Here is a 20,273-nt window from a genome sequence, read left to right on the forward strand (position 1 = left end):
CATGATCAGAGCCTCTATACTGTCCTTCAGACCGGCCTTTTCCAGCCACTAGTAGAATTTCTTGATGTCAGCCACTCCCTCTCTCTGTCAGTGATAGAGCCTGTGGAGGGGTTTGGTCTTCCACAATGTCTCCTCTTCTTCCTCATTAACCTCTATCTTCTGCTGCCCAAGGTACTCATGTAGCAGTTTGTCCTGGAGGGCCATCTTCCTGATGTACTCTTGGATTGTTCTTCCATTCTGGATAGTGACTCTGACACTCACTAACCCTCGGCCCTCCTCTTTTCGCTTATCATACAGTCTCAGGGTACTGGACTTTAGTCCAGAGACGGAATATATTCAGTCTGGCCATGACTCTTGTGGTCAGCTCAGAGGATTCAGCTGTCATGGTCGGTAGGGTTGTGTCAGTTCTATAACCTTGCTCTTCTCCAGCAGGGGCAGCCCTTCATTTCCATGCTGCTGAGTGCCATGGCCATTCTGTTGTAGCCTCTCCATCTCTAGCTGTGACAGTAGCTTCTTTCTATTGATGTTTAAGCTACTAGGTGCTTCTTGATCAGTGAGGATGTTGGTCTTCTGCTCATCCATAGTTCCCACATATGGTGCATGTAACCCCTGTCCTTGGGTCAACTGTTATAGTAGCACTCCATTAATTCCACGTTCTCAGTCCGTGTTCATGAATGTCTTGTTCCAGTAGCCCACTTATCAGGTTGTCCTGGTTTCCCCAACACCTGACATGGATGTTGTTAAGCCGGCCGACATATGGCTTTAGTTGTATTTCTCTCGCTCCTCTTCCAAGAGAGGCTTGTGTATAGCATTAGGACTGTAAGCATGAAGATTCTTACTGGAGGCCTGCCCCAACTGGGATTCAACCCCTAAGCTCCTGCGCCAAAGTCGGTGACACCACCTCTAGGTCATCCAGCTGCCACACACACAGACTTCCTCGAAGGTACGCCTACATAGTGGCCTTCTTCAGTTAGTTTGACTCATGCTGCATTAGTCACTCTCCATCAGCCCTTGTTTGCCACTGTCACCTGTTATAATTTCAGTTACCATGGTCCCGTTTGGACTGTTCAAACCATGTCTACTTCTTTGCCATTCAAGCTTCAATTAATTTTCATTGATTTCTATTGTTCCGTTTTAGCATTTGAGGGGGCATGGTGGTGCGGCGGGTTCAGTCGGTGCCTGCTGTGTGGTGGGTCTGGGGTTCAAGCCCTGCTTGAGGTGCCTAGCGATGGACTGGTGTCCCGTCCTGGGTGTGTTCCCGCTCCCTTCGGCCTTGCGCCTTGTGTTGCTGGGTAAGGCTCCGGCTCACCGCAACCCCGCTCAGGACAAGCGGTTGTTGATGATGGATCGATGTTTTTGCATTAAAGGTTAAATTAATACATAACCATTAAGGATCATAAGTATGTATGTTTTGTTTGTGAGCATTTTTTAAATGCACTGAATGTCATGAATGCAATGAAAGCGCTGAAAGAGTGCAGGTAGACAGATAAACAGTATTTTAGGGTAATTAATGAAAGGAAACTGCTTTATGATGTGTTATGATAACTAATGTTAACTATTGAAAATACTGTGTCCATATTAACAGCATCTGGTAACATTTTAGCATAAATGGGTGTATGTTTCGAGACTCTGGAAGGACCAAACAAATGTTAGCATTGAAACTAATGGCAATTATGTCTTTGAATTAAGAGAATACACCCCAAAAAAGATTTTTCAAGAACAAATTACCTTCATAAGATGCAGAAGACTGCACCTAAAAAACTGGGAGCTGCATATTCATATTAGTTCAAGGTTTTGCCTTGCAATAAGAGAATCCCATCTCCTGCTGTAGTATCCTTGATCAAGGTATTTACCCTGAATTGATATAGTAAAAAAATTCCCTGCATTATAACAGGGTGAATCATTATGAGCAGCTAAACATGTTAAGTTATCCTTGGAAAAAGACATAAACCGAATGAATAAACAATAATTATAACGGACGCCTATAGAATGAGCCAGGACGGAAAATCAGAAATAAAACGCCTGTATCGATGTCATTGTAAATCCATGTCCTTACTACAGATTCGCTTGCAATAATTTAGTCTTGAATAAGCAGGTACAATAAATTAACCCTAATAATTTTATTCCTCTTTTGCATACTTTTAACCGAATTTTGTAATTCAAAAACCCGCACTGTTTTCTTACATATTCAAATACGAATGGAAATGCGAGAAATGTGTTTCGTGCATATTTTAATCCACATCCTAAATAAAGCATGAAAACCAAATACACCAATGTCTCTGCATACATTTAAAAATATATTCCGGACCTTTTCCTAAAATGCCTGTTTCAACAGCAGTTTTCACATGGGATTTGCTTTTCCAAACAAACCGTCACCCCTGCCATAAAAAGCAGGTTTTATTTTTCAAAAGTGATGCTTTTCGAAGCAGGGGCTCCTTCGCGTCATTGTTTAACGCCACGAGTGGAGAGATGAACTGAAAGAGCAATAAAAGCAGAGAAAAGGTTGGACGGCGGATTCCCGCGCCTGTACTGTAAACAAGCAAGGGGCAGAATCAGAACCTTCCAGAATCAGCTGGTATCCCCAGCACAGAGCAGCAGTCAGATTGACAGAGACGACAAATCCGAGAACCGACAGCACAAAGTGCAGTACAAAAGTGAGGAGTGGTTCGAGCACATTCGATCGCACCGAGAGCCCTGCCGATCTTATTTTTACACGTAAAAAGACGACAAAACGAAATCGTAACATTCGTGAGCTCTGCACACGAGCGATGGTTGCCAGCATGTGTATGCGCAGTAATCTCGCAACATTCCAGTAACATGGACCCCATATGGGATGCAACAATGGGTGTATAGGAAAGAAGGGGACATTCCGCAGCTGGATGGGCGCTCAGCCACAGAAGGTAGTGTCGCTGAGGTTAAGCGCCTCCTCTCCATTCTGCGTTTAAGGCATCGATTGCAAAGAAGCGCCAGCAGCCCGGCAGCAAAGATGGATCACAGACAGTGCTGTCAGCGTGGAATCCCTGCGCTGTGTGTCACATGAGTTCTGATTTCATCCGATTTGGTTTCGAACCCGAGAGACGAAACGTAAAAAGAAACTGGCAAAAATTGCGATTGCTCCAAAGGTGATGTCACATTCGTTTGAATGTTGAAAAAAAGAAACAATTGAGCAATCCCGACTGTCCGTGGTGTGTCTATACTGATAGAAGGTCAATCAAGCAATCAAGGCTTTAATTTATGATATCTGAGTAAAATACGATGGGGCTAGAACAGAAATGTGTTCTTTAAAACGCACAAAAAAAAAACCCACTTTCAAAACTGAACTGCTGTCGAACCCATTACCACTTGGATAAATGGAGTGTGCCGCCATGCGCACAAGTGAAAACAAAACAAAAATAGCACAAGTCCCACTTTGCAAAGAGGGAGGGACTTGGGGGGGGGGGGGGGGGGGGCAATGTCATGCTTGTCAGTGATTCGCTGATGGGTGGAGATTGCACATGTCCATCACAACAAACCTCAAGCCCTGATTGGATGAGCAGCACTCTACAGCTCCTCGTATTCTCCAGGTGTGGCCTTTGTCTGCCCCTCCCCTCCAGCCAAGAAGGTCTCCAGGTCGTCCACATCGGTTCCCTTCTTGCTCCTCGACTTCTTCTTCTTCTTCTCCTTCTCTTCCCCAGTACCGACCTCCTCCTTCGTCTTCTTCTTGTGCTTGTGTCGCCTTTTGCTGCTTTTTTCCTCCTCCTGTGAAAAACAGGAGCTTTCATGACCCGATCTCTCCGTTTGATGGATGTATTAAGTGCAGAGTGACAGACAACACTGATATTCCCATGTGGATGGATTCAGTCTGGTTTTACAAAGAAACGTAATAAATTTCGGTATAAATTTAAAAATTCCACAGTACAGTTCATCCTCACGTGGCTGTCCCAATTGGGGCTCCGAGCATGTCGTTTACCCGTCACTCCAGAGTTGCACGACGCACGTGATTTTTTTTTTAAAAATCATTTTCATCATGTCACGATTGTACAGTAAGTGAACAACCTGGGTTTCATTTCGCCAATTAACCAACTAATCAAGATTCATAACAAAATAGTTTTAAAAGTTTTATACAAGTAAATTACAAGTGAGGTCTGGTCATGCACAGATGGAACTGTAAGTCACATCAGAAGGTTAAATTTTTCAATGAAGCTCCATAAATTATTGTTCCAGGAGTTGCTTTCACATCAGATTAGTGTCATACCTCTTTGCTTTTCTTTTTCTTCTTCTTATCCTTTGACAAGTGTTTGCCTAGCTTATCTGTAAGGAAAGAAAAATTAACATTTGACCTCTTGGATCTATTTCCCGTTACTGTCTCCAATGGGCTGCGATCACAAAGAACCCCGAGGGTCTCACCCTCACCCTCCTCGCTGCTCTCCCTGGCCTTGGCCTGCACGTCCTCGAAGCCCAGACCAAAGAGGTCTGCGTCATCCTTGGTTTTGAAGGAGAGGACAGACGACTTGGGGTGCTCCGCTGACGGGACCAATGGATGGGGCAGTTCGTCATCCGACAGGTCAGATAGGTCGTCCCGCACGGGGAAAAAGTCCTGAGTGAAAGAGGGGCTATGTTACAACTCATGTCAGTGTCTAAATGAATTACGATCCAAAATGTTGTTACTGAAAAAAACAAGTTCACATTTAGGTGTGGATTTCAAACTAAAGGAAAGCAATAAATCTTTTGTTATTATCTATTTGCTTATTTGATGCTTTTCTCCAAAATGACTTACAATGACAATATGTCTGACAATGCAGGACTGTTCTACCCGTTTATATAGCTTGGTAATTTTTACTGTATCAACTCAGGATAATTACCTTGATCAAGAGTTCTACAGCAGGAGGTATGATTGAGAAGCTGAAAATCTAACCAGAACACTACCTGCTGCTTTCAAATCAACCCAGACACAGAGTTGCTGCTAAGTGAGGACTTATTTCCACTCAAGGTGGCGCTAGACAGACCTTCCAGTTGGCTCGACTGTTTACTACACGGTTTATTGACAGTCTGGAAATGGACAGACGACCTTATTCATCTTCTGCGTGTCTGAGCCCTCGCTCTCGAAGTCGGGGTCATCCATGACAAAGGACAGCAGCTGCTTGGCCACAGGTGCCTCGAGGTCTGTGTCAGAAGACTCTCCCTCAGTGGCGCCCCCTATCTTCTTAACATGGCTTGGTGGTTGAGTGGAAGCTGGCTTCTCTGTGGGCTTTGGTGGCTTGCTGTCCGTCGTCTTGGTAACCAAACTGCCAGATGAGCTGAATCAAAAGCAGCGTAGTGGTTAAGGTTTAGGGAGGTGCTGTAGCCATTGAAAGACCCTTAAATTCAGTTATGTCGTTAAACATTCAGCTCAGAAAAACTACAGATAAAATGCAGCATTGCCACGCGTGCAATCAAATACATACCAGATAAATAAATAACTTTACAAAGATTATCAAGATTGGTGTTAAAAAAAAAAAAAAAAAAAAAAAACTGTGCAAAACTGTGCTAATTTTCCATTTCAATTTTCAAAGCCATTATCTGGACTCACCGTCCGGCATCCAGTCTGTTCTGCTTGTCCCCATCATTTCGTGCTGCGGAGGGTACCGACGGTCTGTCCTCCTCGTCGCTGGACAGAGCCACGTCCATGCTTGGAATCACGGCACCAGATGAGCGTCCGGCTGGAGCCTTGTCATCGGGATGAAGGTCGTCCTGGAAGCCGGCCACCATGGGGTTCCCCGCCCTGCCGTCTCCATCGCTGTGTGGGGGGAAACATCCTGCTTCATCACAATCCAGTGCCCCAAAATAGGAGATTCACAAGTGGCATCAGACATACGAGGTGCGATTTCAGTTTCACAGCTACAATTGGCGAAGGTTTGGAAACCTAAACAAACACGCAGCCTTAGTTAGCTACACAAAATAAAAATACACCGGTTACTCACATCATAAAGAGTCAAGCTGTGAATTTTCCCAGGTTGCAAACATCTTAAATGTCACTCACTTATCAAAAAATTTGTTTGTTCCGAAACGAAACGGACCCACGTTTATTTGCCATGCAGGCAGGTGGCGGTAAAGCGCAACCTAGGAGAACAGGAGTGTGAGGGCTGCCTTGGTCCAACTCAGTTCCACGATGTTTACGCCTTGTGTCCGATGTTTCTATGTGTGTGATTAACAGCAAGATGAGGAGCATCGCACGTCAATGGAATCAGTCAGCAAATAATCGACACTGAAAAAGACTGAAGAAAACTTTCCTCAGTCATTTTAAATTAATTTTATTTTAATGTACCTGGAATTTAATACAAATAACAAAATAGAGTATTTTTTTTTAATTATAGCTACAGCTGAGATTTTAACAGAATCTAACTGGCGAATGCTGAAATGGACCTATGTGTTATTAGTCTATCTTTCATAGGGCTTATAGCTTGTCTGTTGTTCCTGAGCGCTCATCATTAATAAGTTAAACCAAGTTGCACACGTTCATGTGATTTATCAGTCAACAATCAGAACTCAGCAGGAGTTTGCAGAGACCAGGTGTTTATATTTTCTGTCCGTTATAATTTAGTTTTAATTTGAACACAACTCCAAATCAACAAAAAAAGAGTCTTGCAGCCTTTTTATTTATTATACCCATTTCCGTGATTTTTACAGAACCTGTACCGCAAATGTAAGCTTTGTTTATTGATAATGAAGAAAGCTGACAATGGCTAGAAGCTGGGGAACACTGGACATGATTTTTTTATTTTCAGTCACTTCAAAGGAGTTCTGATTTTGATGTAGTATAACTTTTATAAGAAACACACACACACACACACACACACACACACACACACACACACACACACACACCGTCTGAAACCGCTTGTCCCATACAAGGTTGCGGGGAGCCGGAGCCCAACCCAGCAACACAGTGCGTAAAGCTGGAGGGGGAGGGGACACACCCAGGACGGGACGCCAGTCCATTGCAAGGCACCCCAAGCAGGACTGGAACCCCAGACCCAATGGAGAGCAGGACCCGGTTCAACCCACTGCACCACCGCACCCCCAAGAAACAAGAAAATAAAAGTCTTTTAATAAATTTTTTATCCTACCTCCTATATCTGAGGTTTTTAAAGAACCTAACCCATAAATGAATGGAGGTATGCCTGTATTATTATTTTATTGACTGTGGCAAAAGTTATTTTAAACTTGCAAACAAACTGAATTACAAACAAGTCTCAACTCTGTAATGTAAGGTGCCAGTGAACAAATAAAAATAAAACAGAAGGTTGATGTAATCTATAATCATCTATGATATGAAGAATTATGAGATGATTAACAATGAGAAGACAACACAAGACTTGCTGCAGAACTGTCTTTATCCTGGGGTTTGAGTTCACTCTTGGAGCTGAACTGCAGCCTTTAATCACATGTTAAGGTTACAGTGCAGAATTCGTTATTCTGGGAGTGTGACTCTGGACCATGGCTGTTAAAGACCATCTGTTTTTGGCACCATACTAGCTGACTCAAGGAAGTGGAACTGAAAAACCCTGAACAGATGCCATACCTGTTTTTTATTCATTGTCTTGTTATGTCACTTTCTGTATTAATCTTGTAATAAAGGTGAAATAAAGTGCTGCCCAAGGACAAAATGAAAAAGAACACGGTAAAGATGGTTGTTGAATGCCGGAGCACAAGTGTCCCCAAAGCAGTGAATGAGATGTCCCGAGAAACAACCCCTCGACCATGCTGCGCACCCGCTGCCCCAAGCCTGGTCACCTGTCGCTTTCCACAGTGAATGCTGGCCGGCCTTTGTCCTTGGCCTTCGCCGGGGCACCACCCTCCAGGAAGCTGCGATCCAGGCCCTCGTCCGGCATAAAGTCGTCCACGCTCTGCACCTTGGTCTGGGGCACAGTGTCAGCTGGACCGGCTGTGTCTGGGGATACAGCCGAAAGTGAAACTTAATCTAAGTCATTCTAAGCACTGGGCTGAGGAGCTGTGACAGTATGTAACGTAACATGACACACTACCTGGTGGCCACTTGCACGACTGCAGCTTCTGACCTCACGATGTCTTTTTTTTTTTTTTTAGCTCTGCATTATTTCTAGAACCGAAGTGCCCTCCACCTCATCTATCAATTTTTTTAAAATGCTAATGACCAAACTCTCTATGAAGCCAAATGTCTGTGCAAAAGTGGGGGTCGTCATACAACAAAATTTAACCTGCAGGATCATATGCAATGCCTCTCTCATCTGCAATGCAAGAATGCGGGGATGGAGTGGCATTTTGTGTGTGTCAGTGTGGGATAGCTGGGTGTTAATGTCTGTCAACTTGTCCCATCCCTTCCCACATTCCATTCTCTTCCCACTTCCTGCAGCTCTTCCATTGTGGGCCCCCCATGCAGATCGACAAGCGGCACTGTGAGCCCAACTGGCCCGAGTGACCCGCTTGCTAAATGTCGTTACATGCTTCATTTGCCGTGGAGGCCAACGACACACCTCAGGCCTCTTAGTGCTTCCTTTTCTCCGTGCAGCCTAAGAGCTGTCGGACACTGAAGGATTCTGAATAAATGTAAATTGAGATGAACATAGCTTTACTTGAAAAAGTTGTCAACTCTCATTTTCCATTACACCATCTGGTTATTACAGTTGTCCTCCACTGTGCCATTTTCCATTAGGACCAATTAAGTTCTTACCTACCGACCTATCTATTCATCCACAACAATCTGTCTGTCCATCAGTCCCTCTATCTAAAGTGTGTTACTTTCATGACCATTTTCATAGGAAGTGTTTCAATGGCCTCCTTAGACAGTCTGCGTTGCAAACAGGGTGCAGCGTGAGCACAAAATTCAAACACTTCCGTCTTCGAGCAATGACTCCGAAATATCACTGCAGCGTATTCCCTGGAAGTTTCCCTCGCACTGTAAAACCTAGAGAACGAACCTCGTAGCAGTGAGTGTATGTTGAGAAAATGTGGTGAGGAACATATTAAATCAGAGTCACACCTTGCTTACCTGGTGAAACTTCTGGCGTGGAGGGGGTTCCAAAGAGCCGTGACATGAAACCTCTCTTCTGAGGGGGCGGGGCCTGTGGGGACGAGGAGGGTGCGATCTGCTCAGGAGGCTGGGGTAGAGGCTGTGTCTGAGACGCAGAGGGCACTGTCGCTGTGGCAACAGTAGGATGAGGGGGAGGACAGGGGATCTGAGCAGGGACTGGGGGCTGCGGTGTCCCAGGACTGGAAGTGGCCGTGGAGGGTCCACTGGGGGGCACCACTGGTGACTGGGACCCGGAGGATGGGCTCTGGCCGTTGCTGGGGCCTGGGGAGCCATACACCTGGCCGCGTGCTTCCATCCGCTCCAGGAAACTGCAGTGAGCAGAAGGAAGAGGAAGACCTGTCTCTTTAACCACATTAATTGATTGATTCTTTCTGTGGATTCTGCCCACCCTGCGCTCACACTGCTGCATCCTGGGAGCCCTGGAAGAACTCCCAACTACTGGTCACCTTAATGCCAAGAAACCTCTTGCCCTGCCTCCCATCCCTGTGCCGCTGTCATCCCTGGACCATCTGGGTCTCTCTCTCTCCTCCCAGGAACTGACCTCTGCCCCTTCTTCTGGTGCAAACATTCTGGACCCCTCAAACTATCCTCCAGCCCAAATAATCTGAACTTCTTCCCTTTATGCTCCCTGTGAACCTGCCCACCCCCCAGAACACATTTTGTGATGTGATGTGTTTGTCAGTACAGAAATATCCCCCAAAATTTTTGTGTGTGTGTGTGAGGGAAACAGAGAACATCCACCCAGAGCAGTGCTTGCACACGTACATGTCGTAGTTCTGGTCCTCTGTCTCCTGCTGCACTGTTAACTCCTCCAGCGTGGCATCCATGTCCAGCTGATTGGTCTCTAGCTGCCGCAGGAGCGTCTCCCTCTGCAGAGATGGGAAAAGAGGGCGGGGATTGTAGACCAGAGAACCATAGCAAATCACATGCCAGGGAGCCCATGTTTTTATAAAAGAGCCCATCCCCTTCAGGGTGCACCATCAATCAAGTGAGGAGAAGGTGGGACCTGTGAGCCCAACCCCCAGTGGTGCTCCCAAATCTCTGGAGGAAAGTTGATCAGTACTGTCCTCCGCTCATTCTGCCTCCGAGTCATCAATAATCAAGCAGGACGAGGGTGGACCGTGTTTTCTGTGTCTGAGTGGCCACAGGGGAGAAAACAAAACTCCAACCAAAAACAAGTTCTACAAGGTAGTGAAGCTTTACCACAATTCCTCTAGTAAACAGTGCATGAAAAGTGTTTCCTTAGCAAGCGAAATAAACAAACGCTGAAATATGCACAGAATTTGCACATTCTCTCTGTTTTTGTGTAGGCTTCCTCTGACTGGCTTTCCTCCCACAATCCAAAGATATGTGTTATATTGTGTGTGAGTGAATGAGTGTGTGTAACTTGCACAGCAATGGCCTGGTACCCCATCTAGTGTGTACCCTTCCTCATGCCCTATGCTTCTAGATAGACTCTGGACCACCATGACCCTTTATTGGACAAGCAGCAATTGATGATGGATGAAAGAAGTTCACCCACAACGAACCCGGGAATTAACTGGAAAGAATTTAAACACCTTAATAGCGTATGAACTCCACAGGGTATTGGCATTGTTTCCACCACAAATACAAAAATCCATTTTCCTATTGCGGAGGCTAAAAATGTACGGTAATCAAAGGTCCTGTTTGGCTGCCCTGTGTCAGTCAGTCTCAGGTAGTGGACTGCAGGGTCAGCTGCCAGCACTATGAATATTTGCTGGATCATTCTGAGGACAAAACCCCAAGCTCGGTAGATAAGTGCACTCGAAGGGAGGACGCCAGGGCTCGACGGTCACCAGAGCCGCCATGTTGAATAATGTAAAGGCACAAGGGGAAAACAGCAGGAGTGTAAATGTTTAATAAGAATCCATTCTCGATGGCACAAGCCACAGAAAGACTTGTATCTCGCTTCTACTGCTTTGGCTTTGATAAACTGAAAAGTGAGCACCTGTGGTGGGGGTCCTGCTATGGGCAGCTACTAGTACTTGGACCCCCAGAGGTTTATTTTTCTCCTCTTCTTCACGGTGGGTGTTTTTTTGTTTTCCTCTCCTCCACTGCCAGCTGGTCATTCATCCCTGAACCATCCAGGCCCCTCTTAACAGATAACTATAAGTACAGCAACTCCATATTGTCTCTTTCCCTGAAACTTTGTTCAGTGCTCTGTGTTCACCCTGATGAATAGAGTGCTCTCTAAAAATAAACAAACTGAAATCCCTCAATGACATGCAGCCCTTCCACCTGAGCACATACAGCTACAGCATCTTCTAAGGCTGACAAATTACTTTGTTGGTCAAGTTCTGCATGCCAATATGTCCTTAAGTGGCACCAGGCATGCTACTGGTGAAGAAATAAAGTACTAATCAACCAGTGTGGGCTACAAAAAAGCTGTGCACAAGGTATCAGCACTTCTATAGAGACCTTCAAAAGTAGAAATTGGCAGTATATCCCAACAGATGACTAATCGTAAGGCTACACTTTCAGAAAAGGACAGCATTTGTTTTACAGCAAAACGAGTAACCTTGACAACAAAAAGTAGTATGATTTTTATTATATGGAAATGTAAGAATTTAAAAAATACATATGATTCGTACTTCACAGGCAGCAAGTGTGACAAAAAACACACAACCACCAAAATGACGATTTCATGAGACTGACCTGAAGCTGCAGGAAGGGGATGTTGAAGAAGCGGTGGAGATACTTGAGGCCGAAGCCGTTCTTCATAGATGACTCTGCGTAGTGGATGTAGGACGAGCCGAGAGGTCTGTGGGGGAGGGGAGAACCAAGTTAATAACACAGCAAGTGTAGATCATGCAGGTCTTATGACCGTCTGCTGACCGAAGTGGGCTCCTGCCTCTACCAGACTGCATGAAAAAACTTTTGAAAAAAGGAAAAAAAAAAGAAAAAAAAAAAACAGACGACTTTCAAAAATACAACTTTTTACGCTTCCTTTGATCAGCTTCCCAGCATTTCTGAGTAAAGCCTTTGTTCAAGAGTGGGTGGTGGTGAAACGGTTAAGGAGCTTTAGCCTGTTATACCAAAAACCCCGAGCCTGAACAACAGCTTAAACATAGAACAAAAATCGGTAGCGCCCCCTGAAGGCTGGCATCCACTGCTCAACCGCAAACCCAGCTCACCTATTGAGGCCCGAGATGAAGTCACGGATGTCGTCGGGCAGGATGACCCGGTGCTCCCCCATGTCCCGCTGGTTGCCTAGGACGCACACGGGTACGTGGGTGGGCACCTTGGGCAACTCTCGCAGGATGTAGTTGAATGTCCTGCGAGTCGGTTAGGGGTGTGGGCGGGGACGCCATGGAATAACAGAAAAGACTTTAGGGAAATCACACCATTCTGGCTGAAATCTAATATCAAAATCAATTATTATTGATTTACCTGACACTTTTCTCCAAAGCAACTTACAATGTTCAGATACATAGAACTATTTACCCATTTATAGAGCTTGGTAATTCTACGGGAGCAGTTTAGGGGTAAGTATCATAATCAAGGGCACTACAGCAGCAGGTGGGATTTGAGCCTGCAACCTTTGGGTCCAAAGGCAGCAGCTCTAACCACTACACCGTCGATATATCGATTTAGGGGACATACCCTGCTCGAGAGTACTACAGCAGAAAAGGGGATTCAGACATGGGTCCTTTGACTGCAAGGCAACAGCTCTAACCACTACGTCACCTGCTGTCCAAATATGCAATACTGCGATATCTTTTCAATTCTCCAGTTGCACAGTTGTGCTTTAACAGATGTTCTTCTTTGGTTCACTGTTTCAATGTGTATGCCGGGTCCTGGAAAAGTACTTCTCTTTTTTGTTACCCTGTTATATAATCCTATAATCCTATTACATGCATCACAGGACAAAAGTCTGCAGACTTCTCAGGTCATAAAACCCGTAGAAGCTAATTAAACCTCTCACTAAACCTTCATAAAAATTACAAAATATATATTTGTTTCACACACACATTTTCAGAACCGCCTGTCCCATACAGGGTCACAGGGAACCGGAGCCTAACCCGGAAACTCAGGGCGTAAGGGGACACACCCAGGACAGGACGCCAGTCCGTCGCAAGGCACCCCAAGCGGGACTCGAACCCCAGACCCACCGGAGAGCAGGACTGTGGTCCAACCCACTGCGCCACCGCACCCCCTTATATTTGTTTCAGTATTTCTTAAGTGAACCCCTTTATAGGATTCTAGGTGGTTACTGACCTGCAGTCTCAGAACAGATACTAAAAGGCTTTGGGGAGGGTAAAAGTACCACTGTAATACAGATATATAGACAACCACGGTGTTCTTCCAGGTCTATTAACATATTGTGTCAGAAAAAAATCCCATGTACCATTGCTTTGTGATGTCAAACATCATTATGACCCCATTGCAGTTCTTGTACACGTCCAGGAACTCTGCATCCAGGGCCATCTCCGCTTCTGACTGGAGGAGGAACGCGGTTATTCTATCATTTTCAATAAACCGAGTCAGAGGATTTACACAGTAGGCTGTGTGTTCAAGTCCCAGAAAGGACAGCCAGACTGTGAGGTATTACAATTAATTCTTCAAACAAATACATAACACACATTAATTAATAACACTTGATTACAGCAATTTCTTAATGCTGATGTTTCATTAAGCTGAGTGCTCATGTCTAAAAGGACAAAATGGAAAATTGTGGTTAAGTAAAAAACTGTCCGGTGGCGTGAATGTGTTGGGAGGGGGTGTAAGTGTGGGAAATGAGGGTGAAAATTAACTCCAACAGCAGGTACCTCACAAAGGTCAGCAAATCAGGGTATGGAAGATTCAGCGCTTACCTCCTGAGGCTCGTTTTCCAGTTTCAGGCTTTCCCCCCGCTTTTTACCTTTCCCTGCAATAGTAAACGAAAAATAAAGAAACGACGCCGTGCAGCCAGGTAGGTAGAAAAGTTGGAGCAGTGGGAGATGATGCAACCCACCGCAAACATGTACAGACAAGCTCACGCCGTCGATGTCACCGGAAGCCAACGGCTCCATCCACAGAAGCGACCCTGTTCACCTTACCTGAGGTCCCTTCTGATCTCAGGAATGGGAGTGGGGTCAGGGGGAGACAACCCAGAGCTGTCTTTGCAAAGCCCGCTGCCAAAAATCTGACATCACCACAGAGAAGCACAAGCCTGCTTATGGCATCGGACTTTTAGCTGGGGTGCCGTGCTGTGATTTCGGTCCACTGTGGGATCCTAAAGTGGAGGAGGGGAGCTGAGCAGAGGGGGTGGGGACAGCAAGGAAGCTGCCCAGGCACCACGGTTTTGCTTTTTGGGCCAAGGAGAGTTGGCGTCGAGCGGTTTAAATTATTAAGCTGTTCCGTCCTTCCATCTGAGACCAGCTCTTGTGTTTCAGCCACAGAGCTCGAGTCCGAAGCTAAGGCCTCAAATCGGCCGAATGCGTCACCAAGAAACAAGGGGAGGCTAAATACATACACCGGCTCTTCATAATACGAACAGAGAAGTTCCCCCAGAACATTTCAAAGGGATTTTCAAACATGAAAACATTTTCTGATTTACTTATTGACTGCTTATTATGGCATTTCTGTCACACATTTTCTAAAATTCCTGTCCATTGCAGAGCAAAGTGGCTTGTGGTTATCCTCCGAGACAACAGATGGCAGTAAAGTGCACCCAAAGAGAGCAGGAGTGAGAGTCCGCCTTATTTAGACTCACTTCCACAGTGTTTACAGTTGGTGTCCGGTGTTTCTAAGTATGGGTGATCAATAACAAGACGAGAAACATATATTATTATTCTGTCATCCATCGACATTGAATAGGGGTTAATGCAATGTTAAAGAGCAGCTGTTAACAAAAAATTTGTTGTATTTTTAATGTAATGTTAGTCTTTCTAAGTATTTTTATTACCGCTATTTACTTGTAATTTATTTATTACTTCTTCCAAAGTGACATACAACATTAAGCTACTTTTTATTATTTACTCATTTATAGTCATGTATTTTTTATAGCGGGGGATGTGGTGGCGCAGCGGGTTTGACTAGGTCCTGCTCTCTGGTGGGTTTGGGGTTCGAGTCCCGCTTGGAATGCCTTGCGATGGACTGGCGTCCCGTCCTGCGTGTGTCCCCTCCCCCTCCAGCCCTGCGCTCTGTGTTGCCAGGTTAGGCTCCGGTTCACCGCGACCCTGCTTGGGGCAAGCGGTTTCAGTCAATTGTGCGTGTGTATTTTTATAGCTATAGTTGACTAACATGTAAATAAGTGGAGAAATAATCATTTTCAATCAGTTTTATTTTTAATGTAGCTCAAAATAAATAAAAATGTTAAAGTCAAATTATTTTTCATTTAACTATTTAATGTTATTTAATTATTATTACGTTTAAATTTTTGGAACAGGACTTACAGACCTAAGCAACTTAGTTATTTTCCATTTACACAGCTGGGTATTTTTTACAGCGATGGCTGAATAACCTGTAAATAGATAGAAACATCAGTATTATTACATTTTTGTTATTGTACCACCATGATAAAATTGACTTTGGGTGTACAAACGCCAACAATTTACAAAGCGACTTCTTACCCTGGTTGCGTTTGTAAGTTCAGGAGCTAGTGTTTCCATAAATGGACAAAAACTTGCAGGTTCAAATCCTGGGAGGGCATCTATGTTGTAGCTACACATAGTATTTAATATAACTTTCATTTCATTGCAAGCTATTCAAAAGGCTTCAAAAAGCAGCACTGTAACTGAATACTTTTTTTTAAATACAGTCTGGCCTCAGATGCACAGGAACGGAATAAAATGCATCGATGAAACCCAAAACTCTTTAAATTCGGTGATGCAACTAAGCTTTCACGTATGGCGGAAGCCTTTATAAACCCACTTTGGATCGAGCACTACTCTATGTAGCCTCACACAGACAAACCAAGCAAAGCACCTTCCCCTTCTAGCTCAGGGCGACTCTCACCTAGACCTTCAGGAAGGGGGTACTTTTGCCCTGGAGGCATGTCCAGAGAAGAGTAAGAGTTAGAGAGTTAACATGGTAAACCGTTCAAACGAGCTACTTCCAAGTACAAACCCATCACTAAGGACGACAAGAATGTGTTATTAGTTGGATCTTCACTCATCCCAGGTGACTCACCTTTGTCCACCACATCCCATACCTCCACCTTGACCACATCATCGGTTGCTGTGTAAACGGAAAAAAAATTATTTTATAAACTACAAACAACAAGCAAACGAAAAGGTGGTGCTGTAGTATGGTAAGGATCACGTCAGTAACAATGGCAAACAGCAGGTGGCACGGTGGTTAAGGCTGCAATGAAAACACAGATTAAAATATGCACTCCTGTTGTAGCGCCCTTGAGAACGGTACTTACTCAGTAAAATTACTTAGCTCTATAAACGGATGCATCAGTGGAAGTAGCTTAGTGCACAAACCGAACGTTCTAAGTCGCTTCAGAGAAAAATGTCAGATAAACAAACATGAATAAAAGAAAGTATCATATTTGTTGAATGAGGTAGGGCCCAAAACACAGTCCAAACAGTTAGATTATTTAATCAGTTAGTTCTCTCCAAACAGAGAGCTTAATGTTATACTTTGACATTCATTCAAGGTTGAGGTCCTCCTAGTGGGTTCATGACCCAAGCAGGGTGATTATTCGTGTTTTTGTGTCCTGGAAGCTTCTCCTGCATGGGAGATCACTATGAAGGTCTGGAGCTAGACTACAAACCTATCACCTACTGAATGGTATGTGTCAAAACGTCCTTTTGACTCCACCCTATCTAGGCAGCTATCTAACATTCAAACACAGCATTACGGTAAATATTTACCTTGTTGGGACACCCACATCTCAAATGAAATGGAAGGGTGTGGTAAAACAAGAGACGGAGGACAACAGTAACTCATCTCGGACTGTATGAGCAAGGCAGCGGACATTTAAAAGCCAGGGTTCGAGGGTATGCAAGCGCAACGTTCAATGCCATATGGGGGCTGCCAGCTTCCATGATTCTGCAGCAGCTTTCAAACATTGAGGTGGGTTGAAACCTCACTACGCATCCAAACCTGAAGCTATTAATGCAAGTGTTAAGAAACCATTCTTTACACAATGCACAGTCAGCCATTCATTTTTGATCCACTGTAGAGGACATATTTTTTTTTTTTAAGTCTCTCTCCCAGACTGCACATGCTACGTTGCTGACTCCTAACGCACCTTATAGAGGACAGTCTAAGCTTTTAATTTATACCACATTTGGGGTGGGGCTTGGAAATCTTCCAAAATCCGAGTACAAAACCCAAGACCTGTTTTTTTTTTTTTTCAACTGGGCATGAGGAGAAAATTACATCAACCTGGGTGTTATTGATAGACATTAGAACACGTTACATTGTTTTCCATGAATATTTGTTGTTTTTTTTTTTTTCCTGGAGATTTCCTTGTACCCCTGATTTGAACAAACACGTGACGGGGGGCAGGAAGGAGGAAGCCCTCACTTTTGTAGTTCCAGTGGATGCTGGTGACCTGGATCTCCTGGGTGGGGATGTACTCCTCCTGGAACTTCTTGCCCTGGAGCCGGTGCCATAGGGTGCTCTTGCCTGTGTTGCGGTCCCCGCGGATGACAATCTTCACTGAGTGGGTTGGGGAAACAGCAAATGACCATATGATCACATAACCTGCTGCTGATGAACCATGCTCAATATAAAGAAAAATCACCATGACCCAGTAACCTACGAAGAGGGGCATCGTATTAATATATAATGCATGCAAAGTAAAGAGCCGAAATGGATAAATAATGAATTTCACTTAATGGATGGATCTAAAGAATATTAGATTTTTTCAGTTAACTAAAGGCAGGATTTATGTCACGTTAAATCATTTCAAAAGTCCCAATAACTGACTGAGGGTTTTTGGCTTTGAAGCCAATTTGTCCCTATTTGCCTATTCATTTGTCCATGATTTAGTAGACCTGTAGTAATATCAACAGCGTACATTTCGTTCTGTTTTACATGCCAACAGTTTGGAGTTTTCTGTGTCATGGGGAGGGGGCAGGGGATGGGGAAGAGAGCACTTACTGTTATACTGGACACCCTTGGCAAAGCGCCTCTGCAGGCTCTGGTTCATGGACTGCAGGCCAGCAGGGATGGTCTTGTCCCTGGGCAGCACCCCTTCGGAGCCCACCAGCTTCCTCAGTGCTGAAAACATCCCGAGGAGCTCTTCTCCAAAACAATTGCAGTAAAACTAAAATATATATATATTTATGATTCGGCCTGAACCAGAAAGGTTTCAGGCACAAACTCTGCCACTGGGAAAAAAAGTAAATAAAAAAGAAATAATGACACAATATGATGTGCCTGCGCCGCAGCTACCTCGCATACATGACTCCGTCCGGCTGCACTTTCAGCCAAGCGGGGCAGCTGCAGCCTCCAGAAAAGGGACCGGGGACGAGACCCAAACACTCCCCTTAAAACGGCACCGGCGGGAGCTCAGAGGAGGCCGCCTGTCTCGGAGGACGTCTGCCAGCGTTGCATCTTCTGGACAGAACAGCGGCTTGCTGATGCATATTGTCCTCCTCCGTCCCACTTCAGGACACCGGCACCTCCTCTAGGGTTCAGCGGAGGGGGATCCGTCTCTGTGACCCCGTTGGGGGTGGGACCCGGTGACAATCTGAAAACACAACACGTATTCTTAAACATATCTGTGATCCAGCCTTAGATGCATCAGTTTCACGTGTGAAACACATCCAATAGGGGCAGCAGTGGGTATAGAGGATAGTGTCGCCTTCCAGTTGAAGGACTTGGGTATAAATCCAACCTCCTACTGTAGTGCCCTTAATAAAGGTACTTTCCCTGAATTGGTACAGTAAAAGGTACCTTGCTGTGTAAAAGAGTAAATATTATCATTAGCTTAGTGCTCAAAGCCCCTTTGGAGAAAAGCTTCAAATAAAGTCCATGTACTAATAATTAATACGACACACAGCGCTGATGAGTCAAGTGTGAATGTTCCTCTGCCTCCACAGGAAGGACGGGATGGGACCGGGGGTGAGAGTTCTGTGAAGGATCAGCTCACGGTCGGCAGTTCGGCAGCAGTATGAGGACACCGTGACGGGACAGGTACATCAACCACACCAGCAGGTGACCGGATCGGAACCCAAACTAGAAGAAGTGTGTCGCGTGTGTACTCAACACGACACTCTACCACCGCTGCCCCTATTGGATGTGTTTCAGATGACATGGAATTAGGAAGTGCTGCAGGACACGGTGCTTAAGGACACGGCCTTGTAACATGAAGGATGTTGGCTCGAGTCCCACTCTCATACTGCTAGTGCCCTTATTCCAGGTTCTTACACTGAATTCCCAGAGTAAAACGCTCGCTGTAAAAACGAGTCAGATATTATTTCTGCAAGTTTCTTAGGACAAAACCTTAAGCCCAATCAACATAATAAAAAGTAAATAAAAAGAAAAATTTAAGTTTGTGGTGGTCGAGTCCTCCTGCAGATATAATAACCAGCACGAATACTGACTCAACGCACGCAGGGCAGGCACATCCGCTTTTTACAATATACATGATGATTTTCCAGGCAGTGTTACTTCGTTATTATTTCTAGAATCATTCAGACTGGCCACAAACTCAAACCGTTACCTGCAGAGCTGCCTGTGCGATCATCACTCGGTGCGGTCGATGCGCATCCGAAGCATCACTCCTCCGCAGCGGCCATGTTCCTCCGGCCCGCCGGGGACCGCGGCGTCAGCAAGGACGAGCTGGCCGCGCTCTTCTTCCGCCCCGCTCTTGGTCCTCCCCTCCCTTCTTCCGCCCCGCTCTTGGTCCTCCTCTCCCTTCTTCCGCCCCGCTCTTGGTCCTCCTCTCCCTTCTTCCGCCCCGCTCTTCGTCCTCCTCTCCCTTCTTCCGCCCCGCTCTTGGTCCTCCCCTCCCTTTTTCCTCCCCGCTCTTCGTCCTCCTCTCCCTTCTTCCGCCCCGCTCTTGGTCCTCCCCTCCCTTCTTCCGCCCCGCTCTTGGTCCTCCTCTCCCTTCTTCCGCCCCGCTCTTGGTCCTCCTCTCCCTTCTTCCGCCCCGCTCTTCGTCCTCCTCTCCCTTCTTCCGCCCCGCTCTTGGTCCTCCCCTCCCTTTTTCCTCCCCGCTCTTCGTCCTCCTCTCCCTTCTTCCGCCCCGCTCTTGGTCCTCCTCTCCCTTCTTCCGCCCCGCTCTTCGTCCTCCTCTCCCTTCTTCCGCCCCGCTCTTGGTCCTCCCCTCCCTTTT

At 45.5% G+C, this 20,273-nt stretch overlaps 1 protein-coding gene across 5 annotated transcripts; it reads right to left on the bottom strand.

Moving 5' to 3' along the window:
- Positions 1–3,436: 3,436 nt before the first annotated feature.
- LOC108922676 (rab-like protein 6) lies at positions 3,437–19,818 on the bottom strand. 5 transcript variants are annotated; one of them, XM_018732954.2, is made up of 17 exons: positions 19,659–19,818; positions 18,092–18,683; positions 17,513–17,647; positions 16,163–16,210; positions 15,989–16,018; positions 13,864–13,916; positions 13,398–13,489; positions 12,184–12,324; positions 11,705–11,810; positions 9,794–9,897; positions 8,987–9,336; positions 7,753–7,909; positions 5,549–5,755; positions 5,048–5,276; positions 4,387–4,576; positions 4,235–4,290; positions 3,437–3,738 (listed from the first exon to the last, which is right to left on the bottom strand). In XM_018732954.2, the coding sequence occupies exons 2-17, from the start codon at positions 18,219–18,221 to the stop codon at positions 3,541–3,543; spliced, it is 2,226 nt and encodes a 741-aa protein (XP_018588470.1). In that variant the 5' UTR covers positions 18,222–18,683; positions 19,659–19,818; the 3' UTR covers positions 3,437–3,540. The 5 variants fall into 5 exon arrangements, with proteins under 5 accessions (XP_018588470.1, XP_018588469.1, XP_018588468.1 ...); XM_018732953.2 differs by having other exon boundaries at positions 4,393–4,576; positions 8,978–9,336; XM_018732952.2 differs by having other exon boundaries at positions 8,978–9,336.
- Positions 19,819–20,273: the final 455 nt, after the last annotated feature.

The sequence above is a fragment of the Scleropages formosus genome, chromosome 6 (genome assembly GCF_900964775.1).
Source record: "Scleropages formosus chromosome 6, fSclFor1.1, whole genome shotgun sequence".
In the NCBI taxonomy this organism is placed as follows: domain Eukaryota; kingdom Metazoa; phylum Chordata; class Actinopteri; order Osteoglossiformes; family Osteoglossidae; genus Scleropages; species Scleropages formosus.